Source organism: Carica papaya, chromosome 1 (genome assembly GCF_054855325.1).
Source record: "Carica papaya isolate Zhongbai chromosome 1, ASM5485532v1, whole genome shotgun sequence".
Lineage (NCBI taxonomy): Eukaryota > Viridiplantae > Streptophyta > Magnoliopsida > Brassicales > Caricaceae > Carica > Carica papaya.
In genome coordinates, this window is record NC_142309.1 from 16,782,491 (window position 1) to 16,796,507 (window position 14,017).

Consider the following 14,017-nt stretch of genomic DNA (forward strand, 5'->3'; position numbering starts at 1 on the left):
ACTTAATAATTTGTTCTCTACCACACAATTATTACTCTTATTTTATTAATATAAAAAAAAAATTATATTTATAAATTTATTTAAGATTTTTGCTTTATAAGTATTTCTTTAAGTATATGTTAGTTAATAAATAAATAATAAAATATTAATTTCTATAAATGTACAATCACTTACCCATAATAATAATAATAATAAATCATTACTACATGCTATATTTATGATGATATAATTTCCTAGGAGCTATTACCAATAGAAATCTTGTCTAACTCCTACTCACAAACGGCTTCAAATCCATTTTTAAGTATATGTTGGTTAATAAATAGTGGTAATAAAACAAAATTGAGGTCAAATGCCCTTAAAGGAGGACTCTAAAACGAACCTGGCCGCGATCTAGCCCATATTCGTAAATTGGCCCCGACGTGGGCATTCACGTCATGCGGGTGGGACCGGCTTTATGGAGAAAATAAAAAATAAAATGCGGTCACGCCCTTTTGACTTTTTACTCACACGTGTATACCCGTGGCAATTCCGTAAATATCGCCTGTTGGCTTCCTCCCTTTTTTTGCCCCTCTGTTTTACGTTTTTCCGGAGAAGTCAAGACTACCAATTTTTTTAATGGTCGCTGTTTGTCTCCATCGGATCGATCGGGTCGGTTAATTTGGTTTTCCCGGAAGACCCATACATTTTATTTTGCCTGCCAACCAAAAAGAGCATACTACCTAAGCGATTAGGCATCTGCTTCTATTTTTTTCATTGGCTATAATTGGCTTACTTTTTTTGTGAAACGCTGACCGATGGAATTAAGACAGTGTCGGGATTGAGGGTTCATTGAACCTGGACGGGTTTTGTCATTGGAAAATCACTCAATCCGTGTTCTTCCGCTTTTAGTAGTCTCCTCTTCTTCTTCTTCTTCTTCTTCTTTACTAATTGATCATTTGGCTATATAATATTGTATTGGAGAAAGAGGGGCCACCAACTGTGGCGAGCCAAAAGGGAAGGTGATAACTGGGGTTTCCGACATTACCCTTTTCTGCATAAAGAATTACTTCTTTTTCATCTTATTTTATATTGGATCTTCTTTTAGTTATATTTTTATATGTTCAGGCTTCATTTTGGTGGTAGGTGGAAGAATTTTGGGAGGAAAGATGTCTCTTCTTGTCTAGGTGTATGGTCTCTGATTCCACTATCAATGGCTTTCGTAACAAGCATACGCTAGGTAAGCCTTTTGTTTGTTCTTTTAAATTTTTTTTTTTTTTTTTGAGCTTTTATTGTTCTCTTAAAATGCAAGTGCAACTTGAGGAAACACCTCAAGAGGCTTTTTATACACACATCAAAAGGCTTTGGTTTACTTTGATTGCCAGATGATCATGAATTCGTGCAAGTCGATTCGAATATACCCGCGAGGAGTTTAATTTTTATATGTAATCTTTCTAAAATATTAAGTAATGTGGGTACAATTAAGTATGATAATAGTTGACAGCTGATTAGCTACATTTAATTGATAATCAATTATGAGTCTGACGCTTGTTGTTGAGTTAGTCAAGTAAGCCCGAACTTCACAGCCGTTTACCATTGCCATGCCTTTTTAATCCTTTTTTCCTGTCAATATTTTTATAGGTTGAATCACCAAATGGGTTACCAATTGTTGCAGTGAAAAAAGAAATATTCCTTTCTGACATTAGCAACTTAATCCTCATCATAATTTTAGGTCATGCCTTTCTGAAATCTTCACACTTCTCTGTTCATATTTTTACATTTTAACAATTAAGTGAAAATCAAATTAGTCGGATAGTAAAAGTTAATAAGCTGATGCAGAACCAAACATGCTGCTCTTCTAAGGGACTAGTCGCAGCGGACAGCTAATTACATTCAAATTTTTTAGCACCAACGTTAGTGGGGAGTTCTTTCCATTTAATATTTTCCATCAACTTCTCATGATAATTAATAAGAAAAACACAATAAGGAAGAGGGATAAGACATGCGCCCAATATGGTTTAAACCAGTTTTCCTAGCTGCTGCCATCTGTGTTCCCAAGTCAACCACTTCTCAAGCACCATATATACTAAAGCTCCCCAATAATTAATGAAAAAAAAAAAAAGGGAAAAAAATCAACTGTTTATGTTAATTTAACGATGTTGAAAAATCCATATGTCCTTCACAATAGAAGTGAAGGTTATGGAACTTAAAAAATTTGCTTCGACTTTGTCAACTATCATGTATATGACTCCAAAGGGATCCAGATTCATATCCGTTTGCTCAAGTAATTCTCTCTTTTAGCTCGGAAGCTTTGACTTGTAATAATTTCAGAAGTTATATAAACGAGAGTTTGCAAAGTTTCTTCCATAAAGTAGGGTTTGCATCTGTTAAACACTAGCTGCTCAAACCACCCTTATCTTTCTGCTATCCTCATTAGCTTCGTTTTAGGTTAGTTCCAATTTCCTTCATTGTCAATATTAGCTTTATAAAGCTGAGTTCTATTGGTTTAACATCCTTAGTGACAGCCATAAGACTCTTAACAGAACTGGGATGTTTTATTGTTTAAAGTTCGTAGTTTTTAAGCTGAATTTGCATGCAATAACAGGAAGGAATTAAAAGAAGTGAAAATACAACAAAATGGTTTCCATGTTCCTCATGTCATTTTAAGCTTTTGCCCGACTGCTTAGTGCCTAGGTGCACATTTAAAACCAACTTTCCCTGCCTTCTAATTTGTCTTTTAACATGTCATGCATTGCAGTAAATTTGATACCCCATGTCTGTGATGGCTTATTCAACTGACGAGCAGGCAGAAACAACAGGAGCAGATTCTATAAGTCCGTCATCATCTCACCATCAGACACACGCCATGGCATATGTTCACAAGGTTGGGTTGCCCCCTAAGCAAGACCTCTTCAAGGAGTTCAAAGCGACTGTAAAAGAAACATTCTTTGCAGATGATCCTCTCCGGTCATTCAAGGATCAACCAAAGTCCCGCAAGTTCATCCTGGGAATCCAGGCCATATTCCCTATTCTTGAATGGGGTAGACACTATAATCTAACTAAGTTTAGAGGTGATCTCATTGCTGGGTTGACTATTGCAAGTCTCTGCATTCCTCAGGTAGAGATAGTAGTTAACAGATATGGTTAGAGAATTATATTGTGGCTTTGCAGGTTATTATATTAGTTTTCATATCCAACCGATTCTTAAAGTTCAATAAACTGCTAAAAACAGGATATTGGTTACGCCAAGCTTGCATACATGGATCCTGAATATGGGCTTTGTAAGTCTTTGCCTTATTATTGATTCCTTCCATTTCCTAATCAAGCGATTTCTTATTCCATGCCTTCTCTGCTGATATTTCTATTTTTTTTTTTTTTTTTTTGTTAACTTTCGTAGACTCCAGCTTTGTTCCACCCTTGATTTATGCCTTTATGGGCAGTTCGAGAGATATAGCTATTGGACCAGTTGCTGTGGTTTCTCTTCTACTAGGAAGTTTGCTTCAAGAAGTGATTGATCCATTTAAAAATCCTGTTGAATACCGGCAGCTTGCATTCACTGCTACCTTTTTTGCTGGGATCACGCAAGCAGCTCTTGGAATTCTTAGGTATCATATACTTAAATGTACAAGCAATAAAAACATCACACATAAACTATTGATTTCCCTGCTGCTCATATTTACACTTCAGAATTTGAAGGCCCATACCTTACAGAAATGTACTGGTGTTGATTTTGTTTTTAGGTTGGGTTTCTTGATTGACTTTCTATCTCATGCTGCCATCGTCGGTTTCATGGGTGGGGCTGCCATTACAATTGCCCTCCAACAGCTTAAGGGTTTTCTTGGCATTAAACATTTCACGAAGAAAACTGATATTACTTCTGTGATGAAGTCAGTCATCAGTTCAGCAGAACACGGAGTAAGTGCTCTTCCTTTCATCTCTTTTCACCTATATTAGACTTCACTTTAAAGTATGAACTGATCTGTTAGCGTGATAATTTTCAAATAAGTGATTTATTCTAATATTATAATCCTCAAGTTACTGAATTCTCTATGAACCAATATTTGCAGTGGAACTGGCAGACAATTGTCATTGGGGCATGCTTCTTATCTTTCCTTCTCACTGCCAAATACATTGTAAGAGTCTCTGCTATTACTTCCAGTTACTCTCGATTTATTTGCAAATCATAGTTCTGATTTCCAACTTTTTTTGAGAAACAGGGAAAAAGGAACAAGAAACTTTTCTGGGTGCCAGCAATTGCACCATTGATATCAGTTGTTCTCTCTACCCTCTTTGTCTTTTTAACTCATGCTGAAAAGAAAGGAGTTTCAATTGTAAGCATTTCCATCTTTTCCTTGTGATAAAAGGATTAGGAGTTTCAAATTTGATGATAATTTTAAACAGTAGGGACACTGCAGCAGAAATCTAATTTTCTATTCATGAATGAAGGTGAATCACATAGAAAAAGGAATCAATCCCCCATCAGCTGATCAAATTTTCTTCAGTGGCCCGTTTCTGACAAAAGGCTTCAGGATCGGAGTGGTGGCTGGTATGATAGCACTTACGGTGAGTCAATTTGATCACCTTTGCTAGGAGAAGAGGTTTTATTTTGTGGTTCTTTTATCAAACTCTTTCCTTTCCTTGTTTCTCACTAATTTCATTATGGGTGGATTTCTCAGGAAGCAACAGCCATTGGAAGAACGTTTGCTGCCATGAAGGACTATCAACTGGATGGTAATAAAGAAATGGTAGCTTTAGGAGCAATGAATATCGTTGGTTCAATGACTTCTTGCTATGTGGCCACAGGTGAGAAGGAAACACCTATTGTATTACACATGAATGTAAATTTTTAAATACAGAAAAGAGGGATGGCTTATAGTAATATTTCTTCCTGTATGATTTATCAAGGAGCCATTTAGCAATACATGCATGCCAAGAAAAAGCCAGTATATAAAATTGCTTACCACATTATGAAGGTTGTCAAACACACACTAATAATTAACTCAAAAGAAGGGGAAAGAAACAAATACCAGGTTAATAAATAAGGTCACTCACATAGTCTCCATTACCTTCCAATACTTGAACATCAAAAGAACTTGTCTGTTCATGTTCCTGCTCACTCGTGTGGGAATAATAATTAGCCCGCAGCTGATTGTTATTTTCTAATTATTTGCAGGTTCATTTTCTAGATCAGCAGTAAATTACATGGCTGGCTGCCAAACTGCAGTGTCTAACATCGTTATGTCTTGTGTTGTATTTCTAACCTTGCAATTCATTACACCTCTTTTTAAATACACCCCAAATGCCATTCTTGCTGCCATCATTATCTCAGCTGTCATAGGCCTACTTGATTTTGAGGCAGTAGTTTTGATATGGAAGATAGACAAATTTGATTTTGTTGCCTGCATGGGAGCCTTTTTTGGAGTAGTTTTTTCCTCTGTCGAGATAGGTCTCTTAATTGCGGTGAGAAATACATTTACTTCCTCCAATTTTTAGTTATGAACTACTTGTGAATTACATGTCTAACTTACTTTTATCTTTTCTAACTGTGTTTTATGACAGGTCTGTATATCCTTCGCTAAAATATTGTTACAAGTTACCAGACCTCGGACAGCCCTTCTTGGAAAGATCCCTAGGACAACTGTGTACAGAAATACCCAACAATATCCAGATGCAACTAAGGTTTCAGGTGTTTTGATCGTGAGAGTTGATTCGGCAATTTACTTTTCCAACTCTAATTATGTCAGAGAGAGGTAAAGATGCACCATAATATTTCTATAATCATAGTTTATCTGGCCTGGCTTTTTTTGTTTGGGTTGAGAAGGAAGTGGAGAATAATACTAAGAGGTGGCAAGAGGATGCCACCTACGGATAAGATATACAAGACATAAAATTATGGAGAGGATTGAGCCAAAATATCAGTGAGCTCCCTGAATCTCTTCCTCATGAAGGACGAGATGGCGTTAAACAAAATGCTTAGGTCTAAGAACCATCAGTCTCTAATACTGCCAAACTTAGATGCAATGCGTCCAAAGCCTCTCCATATAGTCCAAAAGATGGCGTCAGGAATAAGGGCTCCTCATAAATATGGCGTCAACATCTAGATATATACCAAAAAATTAAGTCTAGGTGTTTGGTTGGCATTTTTTTCTAATGATAAAAAATTCACGTGTTTGGCATCTTCCTTTGAGCTTTGAAGTCAAAGGAATAAGTTCCTGTTAGTTTGACCATAGAATAAGCTTTTAACTTGTTAAATAGTTTGATAAAAGAATAGAAGACACATGTGCTCGGTATCCTCTCTTTGGCTATAAGCTCTTAGCTTATAAGTCCTAAATAAGCTCCTAAGAGGTGCTTCTTTGTTTTGGTTTATAACCCAACAAATACTTTTGACCTTTGGGTTTGGACAGAATCCAATTCTTGACCTTTGGATTTTAATAATTTATTCTGCTTTCAATTTATGAGCACTCTTTTTGCTGAAAGTTCAAAGATACTTATGTAGAGCCCGTTAGAGATATAGGAATAAACTTAAATTTTTGAGTAAAAAATTGTATACATTCATCAACAATATGGTATATATACATTAATTATAACATAACACAAATAACCTTTAAAATAATGACACACGGAGGAGCATTATCCAACTCGAACCCACAAACTCTTGCACAAAAGTAAACTTAATTAATTAAACTATATTTAAAGTTATTTTTAAAAGTTTATAAGTACATGACTATGAGTTAAAAAAAGCAAATAAATAAATCCAAACAGCCTGTAACACACTGTTTTGATTTTTGCACCTGAACCAATAAAAAGTTAGAGAAATCCTTCAATTGTTTGAAATGATCTCCTAAGAATTTGTAGACATGGCATAGCTTTCTCTTATGAAATTTATTTATCTTTTCTTCTTTTTGGGAATTGAAATAAACCAATTTTAAACGTACAAGTAAAGTATTACATAGTTATATTTATTGATTCAGGTTTTCTAATAATCTCATTAAAGGCCTTATATCCCACAGAAGCATGGCGTGGCACGTTACTGCTCTTTATCTTACAGTACACGAGTATGCAGCATTAGGATAAATCGGGGGGTCTTAAAATCTGGCTAGTTGTTTCTGTTTGTAATAGATTTCATGTTGCCCAAATCAACTTCCTATCAGGTTACTGAGATGGCTGACAGATGAGGAAGAAAGAGTTAAAGCAGAGAACCAGCCAAGAATTCAGTTTTTGGTAGTAGATTTATCACGTAAGATTCCCTTCCCATCTCCCTCCTGTGGGCTAAAGGTATGCTCGTTGGTTTTATAGGAGAGTTATTAACATGTATTGTTGTTTGTATGCAGCCGTTACGGACATTGACACTAGTGGAATCCATGCACTTGAGGAGTTAAACAGCAGTCTAAAGAAGAGAGACGTGCAGGTAAAAAACACCATCCGCTTCTACTTTATATGCCTTGGATTTCTAGCAAGTTTTTTTAACAAGACAAGACCAGCACCCAAAAAGTGGAGTAAAGTTGGTGAAATATGCTTACCGGAGGAGTTGGTATTTTCTTGGTATGCAGCTTGTTCTGGCGAATCCAGGTCCTGCGGTGATCCACAAGCTCCATGCTTCAAATTTTGCAAATTTGATAGGCGAGGACAGAATCTTCCTCACCGTGGCAGATGCTGTATCATCCTGCTCTCCCAAACTAGCGGATCAACAAGTTTGACACCAACAAAACTGAAATGATATGTGCAACTGGATGTATAAATGGAAATTGGGAAAGTGATATACTGTAGAGTTGAGTGGAAGATGACAGAGCTCTCATGTATAGATGTGGTTTAGTTGAGGGACAGGGGCCCAATCCCCCAACCCTAAAAAAAATGAAAAAGAAGAGAGAGAGAGGTGAAGGATGTGGTAATGGGATTAAGCCATAATACTTGTATGTTTATTTCCTGGCAGTGGGTCTTGTTATAATTTGAATTTGTACTACTGGTGTATTTGCGTATATGGTTACATATAAGAGGGAGGAGTTGGGATTTCAAGTGTGTGGAAAATATCTATCAGTTCACCAAACTTTCAATTTCAGTCTATCTGTCAAAAAGCATTTTGTATTGTTTGTGGATAGAGAGTAATTTTAATTTTGAGGTGATGAGGTTAAATTCTGTTCAAAATTATTATTTACAGTATTATCTGGAAAGGAAGACGTAGTGACGACATATATAGCTAATTCCCCCACACGCCAGTCTGAACCTAACATGCGCACAATAATTCATTATTAAACTCTAGTTGGTCCACTATAATATGTAATTATAATCGTAATAGTAATTAATAATAAAATAAAGGTATTATATTATCTCCACACAAAAAAGAGTCTCCAATCAATCGCTTTCCAATGAGATAAAGCCATTTTAGTTTGTAGTTTTATGAACTTAGCCCCACAAACAAGTAAGGTTCATGTATTTGCCTTGCCGCCTTGGTAGTATTGAGTATCCTAAAAGCTTCCAACTTTTACTTTACGGTTAGAACTTCACTTGTAGTTTGTAGTCTGGTTTATTGGGTGGGCCGATCTCCATTTTTCAGTTCGATATTGGATTTGACCACCATGCTGTTGAATCAGGCCTCGCCCAACCTTCATCTTTATCTCTTTTTTATTAAAACAAACAAACAAACAAAAAAAAAGATAAAACAGGACTAGTGTTAGTGTTATCAGTTGGGCAGGTCAGACGAAGAAAGTCCTCCCCCTGGCCATGGCTCTCCTCTTATCAGTTCGCACCATTATTACTCATTTCCATGGACCAACTCCTCCATTGCTTGCTATAGCTTCTTCTTTTCTACTCCCCGCAAGACTCTCATTACCCTTCTCCAAATTCCTACCTACTCTCTTCTCTACATCTCCTAAACCCCTAACGCTTAAGCCCCGTGCCACAAACCCAGGTTCCATCTCGAACCGTCGCACGTTCTCCCTTGCGATTTTATTCTTATCTCTTTCATCTCTCATCTTGTCGTTCTTTGCTGCAGATAAAACCTTGGTCTTCAACAACGATGATCGGTTGATGCCTCCTGGCGATGCTCTTAATGGGGCCGACTACCTTCAGTGTTCCAGCACAATCGCCGCCATCGTCACTTCACTCGGAGGCCCGCCTGGCGCCGTGGGAATCGTCCGCCTTTCCGGGCCCACGGCCGTCCACATCGTCGCTCGTGTCTTTCGCCCCGCCAACAATATGAGGAAGAAGACGACCGAGGGAAAGACGTGTGGTTCTGGTTCTTGGCTGCCCACGAGTCACGTTGTGGAGTACGGTTTCGTTCTAGATTCTGGAGGGAACGTTGTTGATGAGGTAACTTGTTTCTTCCCGCCACCTTATATACCGATAAAGTATTAAAATTTCCTGATCGTATAACTTTTAAATCTTGCGAATGAGCATTCTGGTTATGGCAGGCTTTAAAGTTATTCACGTTTATTTGTTAACTTATGCTAAGATCAAATTGTTGCAGGTGTAAGTATAACTTGCAAAGACTTTATTTTTATTATATGTCTTGATAGAATGTGAGATGGGTTTCTTCAGCTCTAAAATTCTCAATGCATTTGACTTGGTCGTTGGCTTCAGCTTTGCATTTGATCCTCCGTGAGAATTTGTATTCATTTTTGGCACAAGGCTGTGGATAATGGTTCGTTCTTCCTCCATACAAGGTTTTAGCTGTCCCCATGCTAGCTCCGAGATCGTACACTCGCGAAGATGTTGTTGAGCTACAGTGTCACGGGAATGAAGTGTGCCTGCGTCGTGTGTTGAGAGCTTGCCTCGAAGCTGGGGCAAGGCTTGCAGAACCAGGTTCGTAATGGCACTAGAAGTTGGGTTGAAGCTGTGGCTTCTTGGCTATCTTTTTTCAGGCTCAAAGAATATGTTCTGCGGCTGTTAGAAAAATTGAATCTCAGTATACTTATAGAGCTTATTCTTTCAAGTGGTAATCATAGGCTGTCTTGTTAAAACTTTAATAAAATTATAGAATCATTCTTGAAGTCTTTGTTGCTGTACTAATAGTCCATTAACAATGCTAGCTTGAATTTTGACTTTCTTTAAGAATGTTTTGATTATTGATTTTGAATACCGAGTGTCATGAGAATTTTGGCCTTCTGGCATATTAGTCTGGTTTGCTATGACCTAGAATAACTTGCAAATTTTTGTTACCTCCTGCGCCTTCTAGATGACTTCCTAGAACATGACCATCTGTAAATGATTTGCACTTAAAGGTTCTGTTGCATTTTTTAACTTTCTTTATGTTTCTAAACAGGTGAATTCACTCTACGTGCCTTTCTCAATGGCCGCTTGGACCTCTCACAAGCTGAAAACGTTAGAAATTTGATTTCTGCCAAGTCTGTGGCAGCTGCTGATGCAGCTTTGGCTGGAATTCAGGCATGTGTAAATGCTGTCTTTCAGGTTTCAGTCATGTAAAACCCTAGTTGCTAGTACAACTGACAACCTAAATAATATGACTTCTCTACCAGGGGGGCTTCTCTTCCTTGGTCAAATCACTGAGAGCTCAGTGCATTGAGTTGCTTACTGAGATTGAGGCTCGTCTAGATTTTGATGATGAGATGCCACCACTTGATTTAGGCCTGATTATGAACAAAATACATGCCATGTCAAACAATGTAGACAGTGCATTGGACACTGCTAATTATGACAAGTTTCTCCAATCTGGATTACAGGTACAGTCTGCAACAGAATCTTTCCTTAGACATCTTCTTTGAATATGTAGGAGATGGGATTTATTAATAGAAGAATGTTGAAGAGATTAGGTATTCTATTTCCTGCCAAACAGCAAGAACTTCTGACTTTTCAAACGTCACATCCATGCGACATCTCACTATGCCTTGTTTACTGTATGACTAGGTTTCTTTAAGGTTTGTTTGTACATCATATTTTTCATAGTTGAAAAAAGTAAAACTAATCATGATAGATGACTTAGAAACTTCCATAACTCTTACTTCCCTGAATGTCATCTGGTGAACTCTAAATGAAGGTAGCATGGGGCTGCAACTACATTAGTTTGTTTACTTTAGTGGATGCTGTTTAACCAATCACTTCTGTAGCTTTTCTTTTCCTTCCGTGGGATGGGGGGGAGGTTATGTAATATATTGCTGAAGTGCCTGCTCTCTTAATGGGCTTCTGTATTGTGATTTTATGCATTTGAATTCTTGCAGGTAGCAATAGTTGGCCGTCCAAATGTGGGGAAGTCAAGCCTACTAAATGCATGGAGCAAAGTATGTTGTGTAGAATGTGTGTCTATAGATATATATATATGCACGTGCAGACATGTCCTCCCAGTGAATAGGACATTATTATTTATTATAGTGTTCATGTTGCCAGCCACTTTATGATTGGTGCATGTGACAGTGACTAGTCTTGGTATCTGCTCATGTTTCTTTTTTTTTTAATTAAGTTATCTAATTAATTTTTGGTCTCTTGTTACATACAATGTGCGCATGTAATGCTTAATCAACCCATCTCTATTCTTGATTGGTTGATATGAATATTCTCTGCTGAAACTATACCATTAGACCCAGGAATACATTGCACCTGATAAATAGAGAAAAAATTTAATGAACAGGTCATCTAATCAGCAGATCGTCCAGTGACTCTGCTCTCAATATGTTAATTTCTGTGTTTTGCTTTCTGGGTATTTTATAATTTCTGTGTTTTGCTTTCTTGATATTTTGTAATATAACATTGCATTTGGTTCAAGCTTATTTTATTCTTGTTCAATGTCTAGATCTTTATTATTTGATATGTAGATATTAGTTATACATATTTGATACGTAATCCAATAAACACCACTCATATCTTCAATCCCACAATGATATGCTATTTTCATTTTAGTTTCTATCCTATTCAAAGTAGAAATACTATTGGTATTTGGACCAAAGGCAACATAATGTTTTATTGACTTGTTTATTCAAGCTTGTTTCATTGTCTGTTTTTCCTTTCTTTTAATCTATTGAGTGCCATCTATGGTTTATTCTAGCGTGCAGAGTGAGAGAGCAATTGTTACAGAAATTGCTGGAACTACTAGGGATGTGGTTGAAGCCAGTATAACAGTTCGTGGCATCCCTGTGACGCTTCTTGACACTGCAGGCATTCGGGAAACGAATGATATAGTGGAGAAGATTGGTAAGCCATCTGATTTGCAAAACAGATTGATTCCAATCATTTCCTGTTAATAGCCATATAATGATTGGTGACACATTGCATAATTGAACTTGGTTACTACTGATATCCCTCAATTTAGTTGCTGAACTGTCTCTAAACTTTCAATCTTGTTTTTATATGGATATATTAGTTGGATGAACATTTGTCTGGCCATGCACTAGTGATTATGGTTATGACTCAGATTACTTGTTTATGCTCATCTGCCAAGCAGAGTGGAGCAAACAGATTTATATTCAGTGTGACAGACACACACAACGATCATTTATGAAACTTCTGCAGATTTAACCTGCAATGGCTATAATTTAGAACCATTGGCTTGAATCTAAGAACCAATCAACTTAATGACTTGTCCTATTGCCAAAATTTTTCTGGAACTAGATCAGTTGTTTCTTAGCAACACAGATGAATTGTTTATTAGATTTTTGCTTCTAATTTATTTCCAGGAGTGGAGAGATCTAAAGCAGTTGCAATGGGTGCAGACATCATTATCATGACAGTGAGTGCTCTTGATGGGTGGACTTCAGAAGACACTGAACTTCTTCAAAGGATTCAATCAATTAAGGTGCCCCCTCACCCTCATCTTCTCTCTCTCATACGCACAGAGTTAGTGGTTAATCCAATGTGACTTGTCTTAAAATCATGCTTATGACTACCTTTTCTCCTTCTCTGGCCAACTGAAGTTTCTTTTACTCTGATGACTTGTTTAACTTGCAGAAATCAAATGTATCTTCAACCCCAATGGTTCTTGTCGTTAACAAAATAGACTGTGATTCATATGCTTTCAGCGAATGGGTAAATAGGTACAAAAGCTCTTTCAGAAAGCATGTTTTCACATGTGCTGTCACTGGTGAAGGAATACAAGATTTGGAGGCAGCAATATTGGAAATTGTGGGTCTCAATCAAATTCCTGCAGGGGGACGCAAATGGACTGTAAACCAGGTATCCTTTTATTACTGTCATTGGTAAAGCAACTTATTTATTATGGTAATCAAAACTTTTTATTGATGGGTCTCTCAAAGTTAGTTTGAACCCACGGCTTGGTGAATGGTCCTGCTTGTTTGCAATCTGTCTTAATGATTTGGCAGAGACAGTGTGAGCAGCTTGTACGAACAAAGGAGGCCCTTATAAGGTTGAAATCATCTATAGAAGAGGAAATGCCTCTTGACTTTTGGACAATTGATTTGAGGGATGCTACAATGTCTCTTGGGCAGATAAGTGGAGAAGACATCTCTGAAGAGGTTTTGTCCAATATTTTTGGGAAGTTTTGCATTGGAAAGTAGATTTTTTAAAGCTCAGTGGTCATTTAATTGCAGGATTGAACCTGTTAGTAGAGGCCCTACTGCTGCCTGAGCTAACAAGTCTTGGGCTCCGAAAGTAGCATGTAAATATTTTTTCATCAGGCGCTGATTATAGTAGAGTTCCGAAATATGGTCTGAAAGTTGGAGCTCAATGTAGGAGTCATTCTTTACATTTTGTGATTAATGTAACTTTTTATAATATCCAATGAATTTTTTTATACAGAATTAATTTATATATTAATGTGATAATTCAATCTTACATAAAAAAAAATATATGTAATTATTGAAATTTATATAAAAATTCAAGTTATACAGTACTTATAGTTTGAATATTAGATTTTGAGAGCTAATAGTTTGGGTTTGAAAAGTTGTCGGGTTAATGATGATTAGTTATCTGGCTTCATAAATAGTATTTGAGCATGTCTTAATTTGGTGATTCTAACTGGTAAAGTCTTGGAGTTTATACTTTTATAATGTGATTTGTGATTGTATGATATGTGATTTTGATAAAAAAATCAAAGACTCCAGCTTAAAATTTCGAGGACTAGTGATTTGAATTCCAAAAT

The 14,017-nt window shown here is 36.8% G+C and overlaps 2 protein-coding genes and 1 long non-coding RNA gene across 12 annotated transcripts; 2 read left to right on the plus strand and 1 right to left on the minus strand.

Annotated features, from left to right (window-relative positions):
- The first annotated feature begins 604 nt into the window (after positions 1 to 604).
- Positions 605 to 8,032, plus strand: SULTR1;3 (sulfate transporter 1;3). 7 transcript variants are annotated; one of them, XM_022040289.2, is made up of 15 exons: positions 605 to 998; positions 1,123 to 1,216; positions 2,735 to 3,094; positions 3,209 to 3,257; positions 3,374 to 3,581; positions 3,717 to 3,891; positions 4,044 to 4,109; positions 4,194 to 4,307; positions 4,423 to 4,539; positions 4,653 to 4,779; positions 5,150 to 5,436; positions 5,536 to 5,726; positions 7,128 to 7,213; positions 7,308 to 7,384; positions 7,527 to 8,032. In XM_022040289.2, exons 3-15 carry the CDS (start codon positions 2,750 to 2,752, stop codon positions 7,671 to 7,673), a joined length of 1,989 nt encoding a protein of 662 aa, XP_021895981.1. In that variant the 5' UTR covers positions 605 to 998; positions 1,123 to 1,216; positions 2,735 to 2,749; the 3' UTR covers positions 7,674 to 8,032. The 7 variants fall into 7 exon arrangements, with proteins under 7 accessions (XP_021895981.1, XP_088076839.1, XP_088076861.1 ...); XM_088220713.1 differs by having other exon boundaries at positions 608 to 998; positions 1,105 to 1,216; positions 7,308 to 8,032; XM_088220735.1 differs by having other exon boundaries at positions 608 to 998; positions 1,105 to 1,216; positions 2,783 to 3,094; positions 7,308 to 8,032.
- LOC148270371 (uncharacterized) lies at positions 4,387 to 7,635 on the minus strand. Its single transcript, XR_015819436.1, has 2 exons — positions 7,497 to 7,635; positions 4,387 to 4,794 (listed from the first exon to the last, which is right to left on the minus strand). It is a non-coding gene; the product is annotated as an uncharacterized LOC148270371 (long non-coding RNA).
- A 577-nt stretch (positions 8,033 to 8,609) lies between the features above and the next one.
- LOC110813277 (tRNA modification GTPase) lies at positions 8,610 to 13,676 on the plus strand. Of its 4 annotated transcripts, none has more exons than XM_022040348.2 (10): positions 8,611 to 8,881; positions 8,966 to 9,282; positions 9,636 to 9,774; positions 10,235 to 10,356; positions 10,449 to 10,652; positions 11,148 to 11,207; positions 11,976 to 12,114; positions 12,597 to 12,715; positions 12,868 to 13,092; positions 13,177 to 13,267. In XM_022040348.2, exons 1-10 carry the CDS (start codon positions 8,695 to 8,697, stop codon positions 13,195 to 13,197), a joined length of 1,533 nt encoding a protein of 510 aa, XP_021896040.1. In that variant the 5' UTR covers positions 8,611 to 8,694; the 3' UTR covers positions 13,198 to 13,267. The 4 variants fall into 4 exon arrangements, with proteins under 4 accessions (XP_021896041.1, XP_021896040.1, XP_021896039.2 ...); XM_022040347.2 differs by having other exon boundaries at positions 8,612 to 8,881; positions 12,633 to 12,715; positions 13,239 to 13,676; XM_022040346.2 differs by having other exon boundaries at positions 8,616 to 8,881; positions 13,239 to 13,676.
- The last annotated feature ends 341 nt before the right edge of the window (positions 13,677 to 14,017 follow it).

Excerpts from the sequence above, each read along its gene's own strand:
- LOC110813277 (XM_022040346.2), top strand. The coding sequence starts at position 8,695 with ATGGCTCTCCTCTTATCAGTTCGCACCATTATTACTCATTTCCATGGA. Across the intron at positions 8,882-8,965 it reads GCCCCGTGCCACAAACCCAG|ATAAAACCTTGGTCTTCAAC; the intron begins GTTCCATCTCGA and ends TCTTTGCTGCAG. Across the intron at positions 10,653-11,147 it reads TTCTCCAATCTGGATTACAG|GTAGCAATAGTTGGCCGTCC; the intron begins GTACAGTCTGCA and ends GAATTCTTGCAG.